Here is a 15,000-nt window from a genome sequence, read left to right on the forward strand (position 1 = left end):
CTTACTGTATGGTCATTCATGTGTATTCAGTCGAGTGACAACAGGAGCTAACCAATGGTTACTTGACAAGGTGGTTTAATGGTTTAGCTACCGGGAAGTTTATACTGTTTTGGTGATGTAAAGGTTCTAGGCCTACACCTTTATTTCTGTTTCTACAGCCAAAGGTGAATTCATTTTTCGGTCAGGGTTAGGGTTAGGCTCTAGTCTGTTTTAGCAGGGTCAGGGTAAAGGGCCGTTCACATCAGGAACGATAACTAGCAAGATAACTATAACGATATAGACCCTTTCAACAATAAAAACAAAAACAATGCTTGAACGTTCTATTTGGTTCCCAATCTACTTCCTCTGCATTAAGATAACATATGGAATGTTAAAACGGAAGCCTTGTGGGGCCAACTATAATGCTGATAATGGAACTCTGACCAATGATAAGGAAAGTCTTTGTGTTGATGAATGTGAAGGCTAAAATGTGATGGATTCCGATTGGCTGTCAGCTTTTTATAGTTCTCAAAATAGCTCTGATAGTGAACCCTAACAATATCATTCTTTATGTCATCTATGTGTGGATGTTGTCATTCATGTTGGCTAGGACAAAACCTTTTTGCCGTTATCGTTGTAGTTATTGTTGTCGGTATGAATGACCCTTTAGGCTAGGGGATATTTATTAGGGGGTGTATATTCTTATAAAAGATGGCATTCTCTTTCATGCACAGGCCTGTATGTGTGTGTGTGCGTTTGTGTTTACCTCGCCAACAGCGTTGGACAGGATGTAAACAATCTTCTCGTGGGGTGTGGCCACCACACTCTGGCTATCGATCTCGATGATGCGATGTCCAACCCGGACACCGCCCCTCTCGGCGATGCCTCCTCGCATCAGGCTGCAGATCTGTAAAGGGGGGGGGGGGGGGTCACATGATCACCGCAAACGCCAAATATTTACAACCTCACAACATCATTGCTGAGTTGAAACACACACACACACAAATACATGTCCTCATGATGAATACCCACAATGCCGTTTTGCACGCTGAATCCCAGCTGATAGCGGAGGTCCGGCCTTCGGATCAGCACCATGGTGACGGGGGGGCACCTGACGATGTTCATCTTGACTCGGGACTGGCTCTTCAAACCCTGAGAGGAGAATGGGCTATTAAAGTGAGTGTGTGTGTGTGTGTACCTTGACGATGCTCTGGCAGGTGTTGAGGGGTAGCCCTACCAGGCTGGTGTGTGTGTGTGTGATGCTCTGGCAGGTGTTGAGGGGTAGACCCACCAGGCTGGTGTGTGTGCGTGTGTGTGTTTGTGTGTGTATGTGTTTGTGAGTGTGTGTGTGTGTACCTTGATGATGCTCTGGCAGGTGTTGAGGGGTAGCCCCACCAGGCTGGTTCCGTTGACGATCATAATCTGGTCTCCAATGTTGAGTCGTCCAGACCGCACCGCGGGCCCAGACTGCATCATGCTAGCGATGATGACCGTTGGGAGGATGGAACCCCATCCGGACTCCACGATGACCACGCCCAGAATCTCCCCCTTCTGCTTCTCAATGTACACCTGCTCAATTATACACACACAGACACACACAAACACAAAACTGTTACATTTAGATCTGTGTGAGTGTGTGAGTGTGGACCTTGATGGCATGTGTTGAGGGGTAGCCCCACCAGGCTGATGTGTGTATGTGTGTGTGAAGTGAAGTGAAGTTAATTAGGTCCTTGTACATATCATTGTACATATATAGAGTGTGTGTGTGTGTGTGTGTGTGTGTGTGTGTGTGTGTGTGTGTGTGTGTGTGTGTGTGTGTGTGTGTGTGTGTGTGTGTGTGTGTGTGTGTGTGTGTGTGTGTGTGTGTGAGTGTATCTGTGTGTGTATGTTCTAAGAATTGCAAGTTCCTACAGTGCGAAAGGGCCTTATGTGTGCACATACGTCTCTGCAGTTTTCGGACTTTGAGAAGTGAATGAGGTCGTCGTTGTACATGTCCTGAGTGTTGAGCAGTTCGCTATACTCTCGCTGACTCAGATCCTCGGGGTCAATGCCATTGGCTCTCAGGAACTCCTGATACGCCACAGTAAACGTCTGGCCAATCGCCTGAGCTATCAGCTGAGCCTATGCAAACATACATACACATGTGTTAACACACATTAACACACAATATGAATTCTTTATTTGAACCTACCAATCACATTTGTTACAGAAGGGATTTACATATCTCAAGAGTGTATAGCTTTGACACACTGTGTTAATACATGCACGCGCACACACACACACACACACATACAAACACACACACACAAACACACACACACATACAAACACATACACACACACACACACACACACACACACACACACACACACACACACACAAACACACACACACTTACATCCTCTGATTGGAAAACATGGCAGATCATCCGGTAGTGCCTCTTGCAGTCAGGGGTGTGGTTAGAGTCTAGCTGGTCCTGAGCACTTCGGGAGCGAATCATCTTCCGCCGCGCCATCAGCACCACTGTGTCCCCGATGTCTGCGATGTAGGAGACGGTGCGCAGGGGCTGGTCCAACATGACCCCCTAAACACACAGCAAATTTGTGTGAGTGTGTGTGCATGTCCGTGTGCTTGTGTGTGTGTGTGTGTGTGTGTGTGTGTGTGTGTGTGGGAGGAGTAAGAGTACCTGAGTTTCGGTGTTCAATACTTTGATCCTCTGAGTGGAGAGGAAGAGATCCACTTCTACCATCGCTGCTGGGTCACCAGCCACCGCCTGACCAATGAGAGGAGAGGATGTTACCAGAGGACCAATGAAACAACAGGACATCAGCACCACAGGACCAATGAGAGGACCAATGAAACGTCAGGACATCGGCACCACAGGACCAATGAGAGAAGAGGACGTCAACACAGGACCAATGATAGTATAGGACATCACCACAGGACCAATGAGAAGAGAGGACGTCAACACAAGACCAATGAGAGTACAGGACATCATCACAGGACCAATGAGAAGAGGGGAGAGGAAAGGATGTCACCTCAGGACCAATGAGAGGACCAATAAGAAGACAGGACTAATGGCTGCAGGGAAACTCCATATTCACACTAAAGTGTATGATCAATAACTCCATATTTACATTAAAGTATCTATATAATCAATAACTCCACATGAGCAGAGAAGTGTTGTGGAGGTGACGGAATATTCTGGAGATGTTTGGGACAGAGAAGTACACTGAGATGTAAGGAGAGAGAAGCAGGCAGGTGAAAAGAGATGTATACTTAACCTTTTTTCTACTTCTTCCTTGAGCATTCTGCTAGCAGAGAACAACAGAGACAGGTAGACAACAGCAGGTCAACCATCTTACCATCTTCCTTGCGCAGTTAGCATATTATGCTGGGGGTAAAGGGGGTAGTTGTTCTTACCCTGACTGGATAAAGGGGTAAAGGGGCATGAGTGTTGGGGGTAGTTGTTCTTACCCTGACTGGATAAAGGGGTAAAGGGGTAAGACTGTTGGGGGTAGTTGTTCTTACCCTGTCTGGATAAAGGGGTAAAGGGGTTCTTACCCTGTCTGGATAAAGGGGTGAGAGTGTTGGGGGTAGTTGTTCTTACCCTAACGCGGCTCATGGCCTCTTGGGCCTGCTGCATGCGGGAGTTCTTACTGGGGTTCCGCTCAGACAGCAGCTGGGTGCAGCCCAGATACACAGCAGCAAACAGAACCCCGTCTATCAGGTCCACTGGGTCACACGGACCCGGCACTGGACACACACACACACACATGCACATACGCAACCACAGCCACAAACCCAGAGAAACATCACACACACACATACACACACACACATACAATAAATGTCAGAGCTAAAAGTACTTTAGAGCTCAGAGCTGAAACTACTCTAGAGCTGAAACTACTCTTGAGCTCAGAGCTGAAACTACTCTAGAGCTGAAACTACTCTTGAGCTCAGAGCTGAAACTACTCTAGAGCTGAAACTACTCTAGATTTCAGAAAATACACTCGATTTCTGAAACTACTAAATAGCTGAAACTAGGTCAGAATTAGAGGTCAGAGATGAAACTACACTAGAGGTCAGGGGATGAAAATACGGCCGGCCTCCACCGCTCAGAGCTGAAAGAGGTCAGAAACTTACCGTCTACGAATGATGGCAAGGAGGCCAGACTCCTGGGCGGCTGAGAAGAAAGCAGGTCAGCATTACTTTATGGATTACATGCTCTTTACAGAAACATGTGTGTGTCAGATCAGCTATGTGTGTGTGTGTGTGTATGTGTGTGTGTGTGTGTGTTTTTTTCATAAATCACTCACTTCCTTATAAGGGACTCTTGATCTGTGTGTGTGTGTGTGTGTGTGTGTGTGTGTGTGTGTGTGTGTGTGTGTGTGTGTGTGTGTGTGTGTGTGTGTGTGCATGTGTTTGTGTGTGAGTGTGTGCGTAGGGATTTGCCTGGATGAAAATAAGGCTGAAAATAAGGAAAATAAGGGGCCGTTTACACGAAACCGCCGGGTGAATTTACTCTTACCGCTTTAACACCAGCAAGAAAAAACCTTGCGTGTACACACAGAGGTGTAACCGGCTAAATGTGCTGTAGTGCATATGCCAGACCAGTCGATGCCGCCGCTGTGCAGAAGCTTCACGATAATTTTGCGTGAATCGCGTAGAAGAAAACATTGTTGAAACAGTTTGTTAAGCCAGAGAATGTCTAATAAGGGCTCTGGTTAAGCAGTCGCATGAAATAAGGAGACTACAGACAATTCGGTTTTCAATTCAACTGTTAAACTAATAAAGTTCATTTTCAAGGTATGTGACTGCTATGTGAAATTTCAAATGCTTAGCCTACGCATTGCATAAGCCTATCTCATCTAAAAATGGCGTCTCTTCCGTTTTGCTACGTTAAGACGGATCGCTACTTCGCACCTACAGGCGTCTACACGGCGAAAGTTAGCTGGCGGTTTCAAAAGTTCCCACTTCGGAAGCCGGTTTCAAAAGCTATCGGTTTCAGTCTCCTAAAATGCCAGCGTCGTGTACACGCAAGGCGTAACCGTTAACAAAACCTCACCGGTTTCACAAAAACCGGCGTCGTGTAAACGGCACCTAAGTGATGATGAGCTGTGTGTTGTTGACGAGTGGTGTTGTCGACATAAAATAGTGAACTACCAAAAACAGTGTTGAGAAAATGACAACCCCCCCTCCCCCCCCCACACACACACACACACACACCACCACCCCCCAGCGCTGATCAAATGACAAAAAACAAATTATCGGAAAAATTATGCTCAAAGCCACTTGACGTATGCTTTTGAAAACATCTGGGAAGACCAATAAAAATGGATGTTTAAATAATGTAAACCTCAGCTTTGAAACACTCCAAAAGATTTCTCGGCTTGACTGCTCTCTCGCACACAGATTCTCTCCTCCACAGGCACCTTCCACTTGTTGCTATGAACTAGATCTAGGCTACTTTCAAACTGGCAAATTAACTGTACCTCATCAGTGACATATTAGAAGAACTAATGATGTCTGCACTCTTCTCTGTTTCACCCGTCATCATGATTCTCCACCTCGCTAATTCTCTTTTCAAAACAATGTGTGATTTGGCTACACTTATGAGATGACACAAAATGTGTTCAATGTAGCCGCCTCGCAAGTCACTACGAAGGAAAAATCTGCACTCGACTTGTCATATGCTCTGTGTGTGTGCGCACGCGTGTGTGTCTGTGTCGGTGAGTCTGTGTGTGTGTGTGTGGGTGTGCATGTGTGTCTGTGTGTGTGGGTATGTGTGGGTATGTGTGCTCACCACTCACCTCCTCTTCATAATGGACTGGTGAGCTGTCAGTCACATCACAGAGCTGCCGTGGGTTCAAGCTCTCCTTCCCCAACGGAGCAAAGGCTTCTGGGATTGGGTGCTAAGGAGAGAAGCGGGGCGTTACTGAGGGCTAGTCCACACGTACCAAACCGATCTTTTTTTCCTCCGTCTTCCCTGAAACCGCATCAAGAATATTTGCGTCCAAACGGATCCATCTCAACACGACTCAACACGTTACTTCATACCCCAGGCCTATAGGTGGCACTGTTTCTTTACAGAAATTGACCAAAACTTGCGCTTTACAAACAGACAGAATAGGCTACGACGAAATGGCTAGTGCAAGGAAACCAGAATTGTTTGTGTGGACTGATGGTGAACTGTCAACTGTAGTCAACTGTAAAACTAATAAACTTTATTTTACGGTTTGTGAAGGGTGCAGTCCCATCCATTATTTGTCCTTTGGTTGTAGTATAGTCCGTGATTCACATTAGTTATCACCGCAATTAGGCTACTAAACGCAAGGCTTACCCAAGTTCTAGGCTATTCTGTCGCCACATTTATAATATTGCTATAAAACCTTCGTTAGTAACAATACGTTTGCCTGCATCAAATCAAATCGCGCATTTGCATTCAGTGTGCTACCATCGGCTTAGCGTGAGTTCTAAGCGTCTTTGTATGCTTATATCTGATTTCACTCGACTGTGAATGCATGTATATATGTTGTAAGACATGTAAAATAAATGAATGACACTGGCACTACGCACAAATTAATGTAGCCTAAACTTACACCGCACTTTCCTAATAACTTAAGTTCTCTCACGTCACTGACAGTAGCTAGAATGCATTAAAAAACACCGGGAAAAAACAGTGTTCAGTCCACCAAGTCATAAGCTATCGGCGCTGCGCAGCACCAGTTGTGATATTTATCTTACGGAGTGTAATCGTAGGTAATGTCATGTATGAAAACTAGTATTGTTAGGCAATACTATAAGTGCAAGTCCAGGGCAGCTGAGGTGTGGCGATGACATCATCGATACGCAAGCAGGATGTGCGGTTTCGCTGTCTAAACGAATTCAAACGGGCCACGGTTTCAGATTTCTCCACTCTGGGACCAGGTTTCAGAAAAGTGCGGTTTCGGGCAGTGTGTTTACAGGATTCGTTTGGACGCTCGGCCAAGACGAAGCAAAACCTCTGCGTTTAACCTAAAAAGCGTCTCCGTGTGGACGGGCCCTGAGTTTGCAGACAGAAGTCTCCAGTGTTACTTTGACATCAGGAATCAGCTGTGAGGTGATACACAGACAGCAATGCTAATGACCTCAAAATACAGCAGAACTACTGACATCTCTGACATCTAATTACAGCAGAGCTACTGACATCTAATCACTGCAGAACTACTGACCTCTCTGACCTCTAAATACAGCAGAGCTATTGATCTCTAATTACAGCAGAACTACTGACCTCTAAATATAGCAGAGCTACTGACCTCTCTGACCTCTAAATACAGCAGAGGTACTGACCTCTTTGACCTCTAATTACAGCAGAACTACTGACCTCTCTGACCTCTAACTACAGCAGAGCTACTAACCTCTTCCTGCAGGCACTGTAGCAGGGCGCTGGCATCGGCATGTGAAAGTGGGGGGCGGTGATAGGGGGAGCTGGTGTGTGATTGGGTGGTTGGCTGACAGCGGTACAGTAGATTGTCTTCTGATTGGGGGTTGCAGTGGTACAAGAGGCTGTTGTCTGATTTGGCGGGTGGCTGAGAGTGGAACAACAGGTTGTTGTCTGATTGGAAGGGTGGCTGACAGTGGTACAGCAAGTTTTTCTCTGATTGGGTGGGTGACTGACAGTCGAACAGCAGGTTGCTGTCTGATTGGGTTGGGGGCTGACAGTGGAACAGCAGGTTTTTGTCTGATTGGGTAGGGGGCTGACAGTGGAACAGCAGGTTGCTCTCAGATTGGGTGGGGGGCAGACAGTGGAACAGCAAGTTTTTGTCTGATTGGTTGGGGGACTGAGAGTGGAACAGCAGGTTGCTGTCTGATTGGGAGTTGCAGTGGTAGAGGGAAGTTTTGTCAATTTTGGGGGAGGGGGGTCTCATCACCCACACTGGTTCAGAGGGGAGGTCAGGGGTATACGGGGATCGCACGGCCCTCTGCTTCACCTCCTCGATGGCCTCTCTGATGTCCTTGATGGCCTGAGAGACAACATTTCCACTGTCTCTGACAGACTCCACCCCTACAGTCTGGTTGGACAGAACACACTCCACTCCAGTACTCGGATTGGGCAGTACAGACTCCACCCTTACACTTTGGTTGGACAGAACATGTTCCATACCTGCAGCCTGATTGGGCAGAACAGATTCCTCCTCTGTACCCTGATGAGAAGGAAGAGATTCAATCCCCACACTGTAATTGGACAGACCAGACTGCACCCCTGCAGTCTGATTGGGAGTAACTGGCTCCATCCCAGCAGTCTCTTCCATCAGAGCATTCTGATTGGCTAGAGGCTCCTCTTCCTCCGTGATGGGGGAAGTCCCATCCCATTGGCCAGCCTCACCGTCACTCTCACTGTCCGACTGTTCATGATAGTGGTGCAGGCGGGAGCCCACAGATGCCTGCCGCAGGAGAAGGAGTGTGGGGGCATTAGTGGGTGTTGAATAAGTGGGTGTGACTTGAGTGGGTGGGGGCTGGTTAGGGGGTGTGGTTTGAATGTGTGTGACCTCTGTATTAAGGTAAGGAGGTGTGGTGACAGGAGTGGGTGTGGCCTGATTGCTAATTGTTGTGGTGACAGTGAGTGTGCCCTGCTGGCTGATTGGTATAGGGAGAGGAGTGGGTATGCCCTGCTGGCTGATTGGTATAGGGAGAGGAGTGGGTGTGCCCTGCCGGCTGATTGGTATAGGGAGAGGAGTGGGTGTGCCCTGTCGGCTGATTGGTATAGGGAGAGGAGTGGGTGTGGTCTGATTGCTAATTGTTGTAGTGAGAGGAGTGGGTGTGGCCTGATTGCTGATTGGTATAGTGAAGGGAGTGGGTGTGGCCTGATTGCTGATTGATATAGTGAGGGGAGTGGGTGTGGCCTGATTGCTGATTGGTGTGCTGAGAGGAGTGGGTGTGGCCTGATTGTTGATTGGTATAGTGAAATGAGTGGGAGCCGTAGGTGTGGCCTGTTTGCTGATTGGTGTTGTGAGAGGAGTAGGTGTGGCCTGATGGTGGAGCTGAGGCCAGGAGGGAGGAGCTCCAGGCTGAGTCTTCTCAGGATGGTGGGACTTACAGGGAGGTGGGGCCTGGAGGAAGCCCTGTGATTGGTAGTTCTGAGTGGCCAGAGGCATGGCTTGGGCTCCAGTCTCCACCCACATCCCATCTCTCTGCCAATGAGTGCTCTGAAAGTTGGGATGGGAGGGGCTTTGGCTCATGTCCCCTGTGTACTGGTTGAGTGACTGGGGGACATTAGTCCCGTCTCTCTCTCTAGACACTCTGTCCATCATAAACTTCTCCTCCCTTTCTCTCTGTCCTGGGAATCTGTCCATCGTAAACTGCTCCTCCTTTTCTCTCTCTCCTGGGACTCTGTCCATCATAAACTCCTCCTGCTGCTGTTGCGGTCTCTCCAGCTGCTGCTGAGGTCTTTCCTGGTGTGTGTCTGTGCTCTCTTGGTCTCCACCTCTCCTCTCGTATGCATCTGGCTCCTCCCATTGAGTCTTCACCTGCGTCTCTCTAAGGTGCTCTCTTCTCTCCCATTGGCTCTGACCTCTATCACACTCTGATTGGTTCTGATCTCTCTCCAACTCCGATTGGCTCTGACCTCTGACACACTCTGATGGGTTCTGACATCTGACACACTCTGATTGGTTCCTTTCACTGTGCTCTGATTGGTTCAGGCTTTCATCCACGAGGATCTGGCACTGGACCCCATCACTATGCTCTGATTGGCTCTGTACCCTCACAGCATGCTGGGATTGGACCTGTTCCATCGCACTGTGCTCTGATTGGCTCTGCTCCCTTGTGACCTGTTCTGATTGGCTCTGCTCAATCATGGCAAGTTCTGATTGGCTATGCTCCCTTGTGACCTGTTCTGATTGGCTCTGCTCAATCATGGCATGTTCTGATTGGGTCTTCTCCCTTGTGGCCTGTTCTGACAGGCTCTGCTCACTAGTGGACTGGTCTGAGTGGCACTGGTCTTGTCTCTGTTGGCCGTGGATAGGAGAGGGGAGGACTCTGGTGGGCTCTAGGACCCTGGTCTGGTCTGCAGGTGTGCGTGGGGCCTCTGGGATTAGGAAGGGCTCCTCAGGACTGTGAGCTGCAGAGCGGCACACTCTCCAGTTGGGCTGATGAGGATGATGATGAGGGATACTCTTTGCATTCTGACTGGCTGTCTCTCCCAGCTGGTTGATCCCATCACCTGGCTGATTGGATGGCTCTTTGTATTGTCTGACTTGTTCTGTCAGCTGAAGGTTCTCTACCTGCTGATTGAATTTATCACGTAGCTGGTGGATCATGGTTGCATTATTTAGCTGGTGGATCATCTCTCCTGGATAACAGTCTGCCTCTTCTAGCTGGTGGATCATGTGATTGGCCTTCTCCCCCTGTTGGCTAGATCGATCTCCCTGTTGCTTGGACCCCACTCCCAAATGAAGGATCCTTTTAGGAAGCTGATTGGTTCTCTCTCTCTGTAAGTGAACTCTCTCTCCCAGCTGATTGGTTCTCACTCCCAGCTGACTCTCTATTTCTCCCTGCCGATAGGCTCTCTCTCCCTGCAGGTGAACCCTCCCTGGTAGCTGATTGGTTCCCTCGGCCTGTCTCCCGGAGTGGGCAAGGCCTGATCCATGTTCTGCATGTGGCGCTTCCCTGGGCATTTGTCTGGAGGCAGGTGTATGGTGCCAGCGCTGCTGTGGGTGGGCGTGGGGGGAGGGCGTTGGGTGAAGGAGCTGCTGTGGGGGAGGGTGGGGTGGCAGGTGCCTCTGTGGGGGGGTATGGTGTGGGGGGAGGTGCTGCTGGAGATGGCTGAGGGCCTGATGAGGGTGGTGTTGTTGGTGTGGTTGGTTCTGGTTCTGGTTCTGGTTCTGGTGGGGAAACGGGTTGTCCTGGAGGAGGTTCTGCTGCTCTAGGAGGTTCAGCTGACAGGGCCTCCATCGCCTGCGGCCGACCTCTCCTGACTTCCCAGCATGCATCTGTGCAGCAGGGGCCGAAGCTCTGCCCACACCCTCCACTAGGGGGCCCCGCTGGGACCCGGGTCTGTGGCTCATCACTGTCAGCCCTAAGGAAGGACGGACACACACACACACAAACACACACACACACACACTTATCAACACACAGGAACACACATCATCATTACACACACAACGTCACCATCACGCACAGGCGCATACAAACACAAAAATACATGCTTTCCTATATGCACACACAGCATCACAGAGTACACAGGTTGTGTGTGAAGAGTAATATCTGTGAATGCATGTGTGTATGCATACATGAGTGTGTGTGTGTGTGTGCATCCGTGAGTCATGTCTGTGTGAGTGTGTGTATGCATAGTACATATGTGTATGTGTGTGTGTGTGTGTGTGTGTGTGTGTGTGTGTGTGTGTGTGTGTGTGTGTGCGCGTGCATGTCTGAGTGTGCATGAGGTGCCGTATCTGTGTGAGTGTGTTTGTGCATAGTGCATACATGTTGAGTGTGTGTGTGTGTGTGTGTGTGTGTGTGTGTGTGTGTGTGTGTGTGTGTGTGTGCATGTTGAGTATATGTGTAAGCAGATGGGTGTCTCATGGCTTTGCTCCTCATGAGGGAATCTAAATGCCCATCTGTCAGATTCTAGAGATCCGTGGTTTAACCTCCTACCACTCTCTCAGCTTACACACACACAGAGAGAGAGAGAGAGAGAGAGAGAGAGGGAGAGAGAGAACGAAAGAGAGAGAGAGAGAGAGAGAGAGAGATAAACAGCGTTTGATACAGCAGCTACAAGTCAATCGGTCAAATGTGACTGATTGACAATTCTTTTCTCTCAAAAATATTGTTCACTTATTCTGACTACCATGAGGCTCCTTGACTTTGTTAACACAGGGCATCTGAACACACAAAACAAATTTTACAATTTTTTATAACAATTTGAGTCTTTGATTCAACTTTAGAACACCCATGCGTTGAATTCAACTTTAGAACACCCTTACTCCCTTAAGCATATCACTCCCTTTCTCCAAGAGCTCCACTGGTTGCCAGTCAAGTCACGCATCGCCTACAAGATCCTCCTGCTCACCTACAAATCTCTCCATACTCTCAACACAATACCTCACAGATCTCCTCCACCCCTACACTCAGTCACGCTCCCTGCGGTCCTCTGACAAGGACCTGCTGGCCACCCCCCGACTTTTGGGGACAGGGCTTTCTCTGTCAACGCTCCCACACTCTGGAACAGTCTACCACTCCATGTCCGCTCTGCCCCGTCCCTGCCCATGTTCAAAAAGCACCTCAAAACATTTCTTTTCACCAAGTCCTTTGACCCCTAACCCCCCCCCCCCCCCCCCCCATTGTTAAGCGACCTTGGGTACCATGAAAGGCGCTATATAAGTCCAAGTTATTATTATTAGGCTATTATTATTATTATTACTCCCTCTCTTTCCTTCTATGCCCCCACTGGAACCGTTCCCCAATAGAATCTTCCCCTTTCTGACTTGCATCAGCTCAGGTCAGTGAGGCCTGCAGGCCATAAATAGCAAATTGAAATACAAAACTGGAATATCGAATAGAACACAGGTTGATGCAAAGGTCTATCACAACATTAGATGATAATATGTGTGTTACTATGGATTTATATCAAGTCATAATGCAGCGGGAACACAAAACTAGTAAACATAAAACGAACACAACACTAGACAAATATCTTTCGTTTGTAACGTTAGCAAGTTTACTGTAAGAGCCAGTAGCATAGTTGGAAATTGTAGCAATTTCTTGTCTTTATTTCCCAAAATCAATACATTCGTTCCAGAAAACAAACATCGCTTTGTTTATCCACTTCAAAATGGAGTGATGGTTTGGCAGAAGTAGTAGCCCACTAATCACTACAATCCTTTGTTCACAACGACAAATATGACACGTTTGATCAAATCACCTGTCAAAACGTTACAGGCCTTCTGCTGACGCACAGCACCCGGTAATATCTATCAGGTGCGCAAGTGTAGTTTGACGAGGATTAACGGGTTGGGTTCGCCGGGTTCACAGTGTCTAGCCTACATTACTTCATTCTGTTTCTCATTTTATGTAAGTAAACTACAACACAGTTCACTAACGGGATACGTTTGCGCAGGGAGCCGCACCGGAGGAGTCTCGCTTACCTGTCGGTGCTGCGGGCCAGGAAAGTGTGTCAGCGGGTCCTCATTTTCTTTGGTGCTTGCGGATCTCCGGTCAACGCTCAGGGATTAGATTAAGCGCACGCGCCCGCCTCCCCAGCCGGTGACATCAGACCGGATTACACACAAAGCGCAAAGCTGCCCCTTACAAACAACCAGCCCCACCCTATCCACATACACATGAACACAAACACACACACTCACACACAAACACGGCTGTTGACTCTGGGTTAAGAATCACCTGCCCTTGTTCGAGTTTAAAAGAACTCTGTCATGTCATGTAATGCCCTTAAAGGTGCCATGTGTAAGAATTGAGGTAAAAATATCCAAAAAATGAGCTACACGCATCAAAAGAATGAGAAGAAATAAGGGCGATGGTGTCATTAAAAAAATGACAAGGTATAGTGCTGCAGAGATATCAACCTGAATTAGCATGCTAAATTACTAGCCACAGCCCGACAGGTGTCATAACACCAGTTTCGGCCATGGGAGGCGGTATGCGGGCAACATAACCGCCAGCCAAACTGCAATACACGTGTCTCGGTTGTTACTCTAGGGTAGACCAACTCACTTTCTGGAGGTATACTGCTCCATCTTTTATGGAATGTGGACTATGAATTGATTTTTTGGCAGACATTACACATGGCACCTTTAACAAAACTATATTCTTAAAAAGGGGAATATATGAAGTGCCCTTGAGCAAGGCACCTAACCCCTCACTGCTCCCCGAGCGCTGCTGGTGATGCAGGCAGCTCACTACGCCGGGATTAGTGTGTGCTTCACCTCACTGTGTGTTCACTGTGTGCTGAGTGTGTTTCACTAATTCACGGATTGGGATAAATGCAGAGACCAAATTTCCCTCATGGGATCAATTACTTTTGCTAGTAATGTGAACCAAACTTTCACCCTCTCATGATGTTGTCCAGGTTCTGCCCAGTGTGAAAAGCCAAGTTCTTCTCTGATCACATCTGGCTATCACACACACACACACACACACACAGTGGACGACATCACGAGAGAGAATGTGTGTGTGTGTAGGTTTGTGTGTGTGTGTGTGTGTGTGTGTGTGTGTGTGTGTGTGTGTGTGTGTGTAGGTTTGTGTGTGTGTGTAGGTTTGTGTGTGTGTGTGTGTGTGTGTGTGTGTGTGTGTGTGTGTGTGTGTGTGTAGGTTTGTGTGTGTGTGTGTGTGTGTGTGTGTGTGTGTGTGTGTGTGTAGGTTTGCGTGTATGTGTGTGTTGTGGGGTAACACAATGTTCTGAGGTTCTTCCTTCCTAAAATAGAACTTCCAAATGGCACAACTTTGGAATGCATGAAGAGAACCTCTCTCTCTCTCTCTCTCTCTCTCTCTCTCTATTTTTTGGCAGACATTACACATGGCACCTTTAACAAAACTATATTATTAAAAAGGGGAATATATAGCTTTTTCACACACAATGTCTTGCAAAGGCCTGTTTTGTGGCTGCCTTCACAAGTTCTATCCAACAGTTTCACACCTGTTCTGCCTTCCACACAACCAAACACGTTACTATAGCAACTTAGGGAGGATCTCTGGGGAAGCAAGTGGAAGATTAACATTTACTTCTAGAATATAAACCCTATGTTGTGGAAGGTGTCAGCATGCCAACTGCCAGACAAACAATAATTTAGGAATTGTAGATTAGAAATTCACAAAGGAAGAAGTCAGCAGAATAGGCTTCATGGGTGGAATAGGCCTAGCCTTCAACCCATCCAATTTTCAAAACAGTGGTATTGCATCACCGAATATTTTCCAGGATTTTGCCTTTTGCTGAAAACTTTTAGCCAACACTGTGATTTGGCAACTGTGTAGGCTATTCCACTCAGAAGCTGGCTACCATGCTACCATAGTTCACTTTC

General features: G+C 47.8%; 1 protein-coding gene across 2 annotated transcripts in view; it reads right to left on the reverse strand.

The window, feature by feature from the left end:
• The window catches only part of LOC121698386, an 11,366-nt gene extending 706 nt beyond the window's left edge, over positions 1-10,660 (reverse strand). Inside the window, exons 1-11 of one of the 2 annotated variants that reach the window (XM_042080445.1) lie at positions 7,381-10,660; positions 5,794-5,895; positions 4,127-4,166; positions 3,591-3,736; positions 3,265-3,291; positions 2,667-2,753; positions 2,379-2,564; positions 1,921-2,100; positions 1,336-1,548; positions 1,012-1,131; positions 746-886 (exon numbers count right to left, since the gene is read on the reverse strand). In XM_042080445.1, coding sequence (XP_041936379.1) covers positions 746-886; positions 1,012-1,131; positions 1,336-1,548; positions 1,921-2,100; positions 2,379-2,564; positions 2,667-2,753; positions 3,265-3,291; positions 3,591-3,736; positions 4,127-4,166; positions 5,794-5,895; positions 7,381-10,638 — 4,500 coding nt within the window. In that variant the 5' untranslated portion in view covers positions 10,639-10,660. The remainder of the gene's footprint in view (positions 1-745; positions 887-1,011; positions 1,132-1,335; positions 1,549-1,920; positions 2,101-2,378; positions 2,565-2,666; positions 2,754-3,264; positions 3,292-3,590; positions 3,737-4,126; positions 4,167-5,793; positions 5,896-7,380) is intronic. The other variant, XM_042080446.1, reaches the window with a different exon arrangement.
• Between the last annotated feature and the right edge of the window lie 4,340 nt (positions 10,661-15,000).

This window comes from Alosa sapidissima, chromosome 23, assembly GCF_018492685.1.
Source record: "Alosa sapidissima isolate fAloSap1 chromosome 23, fAloSap1.pri, whole genome shotgun sequence".
NCBI classification, from domain to species: Eukaryota; Metazoa; Chordata; class Actinopteri; order Clupeiformes; family Clupeidae; genus Alosa; species Alosa sapidissima.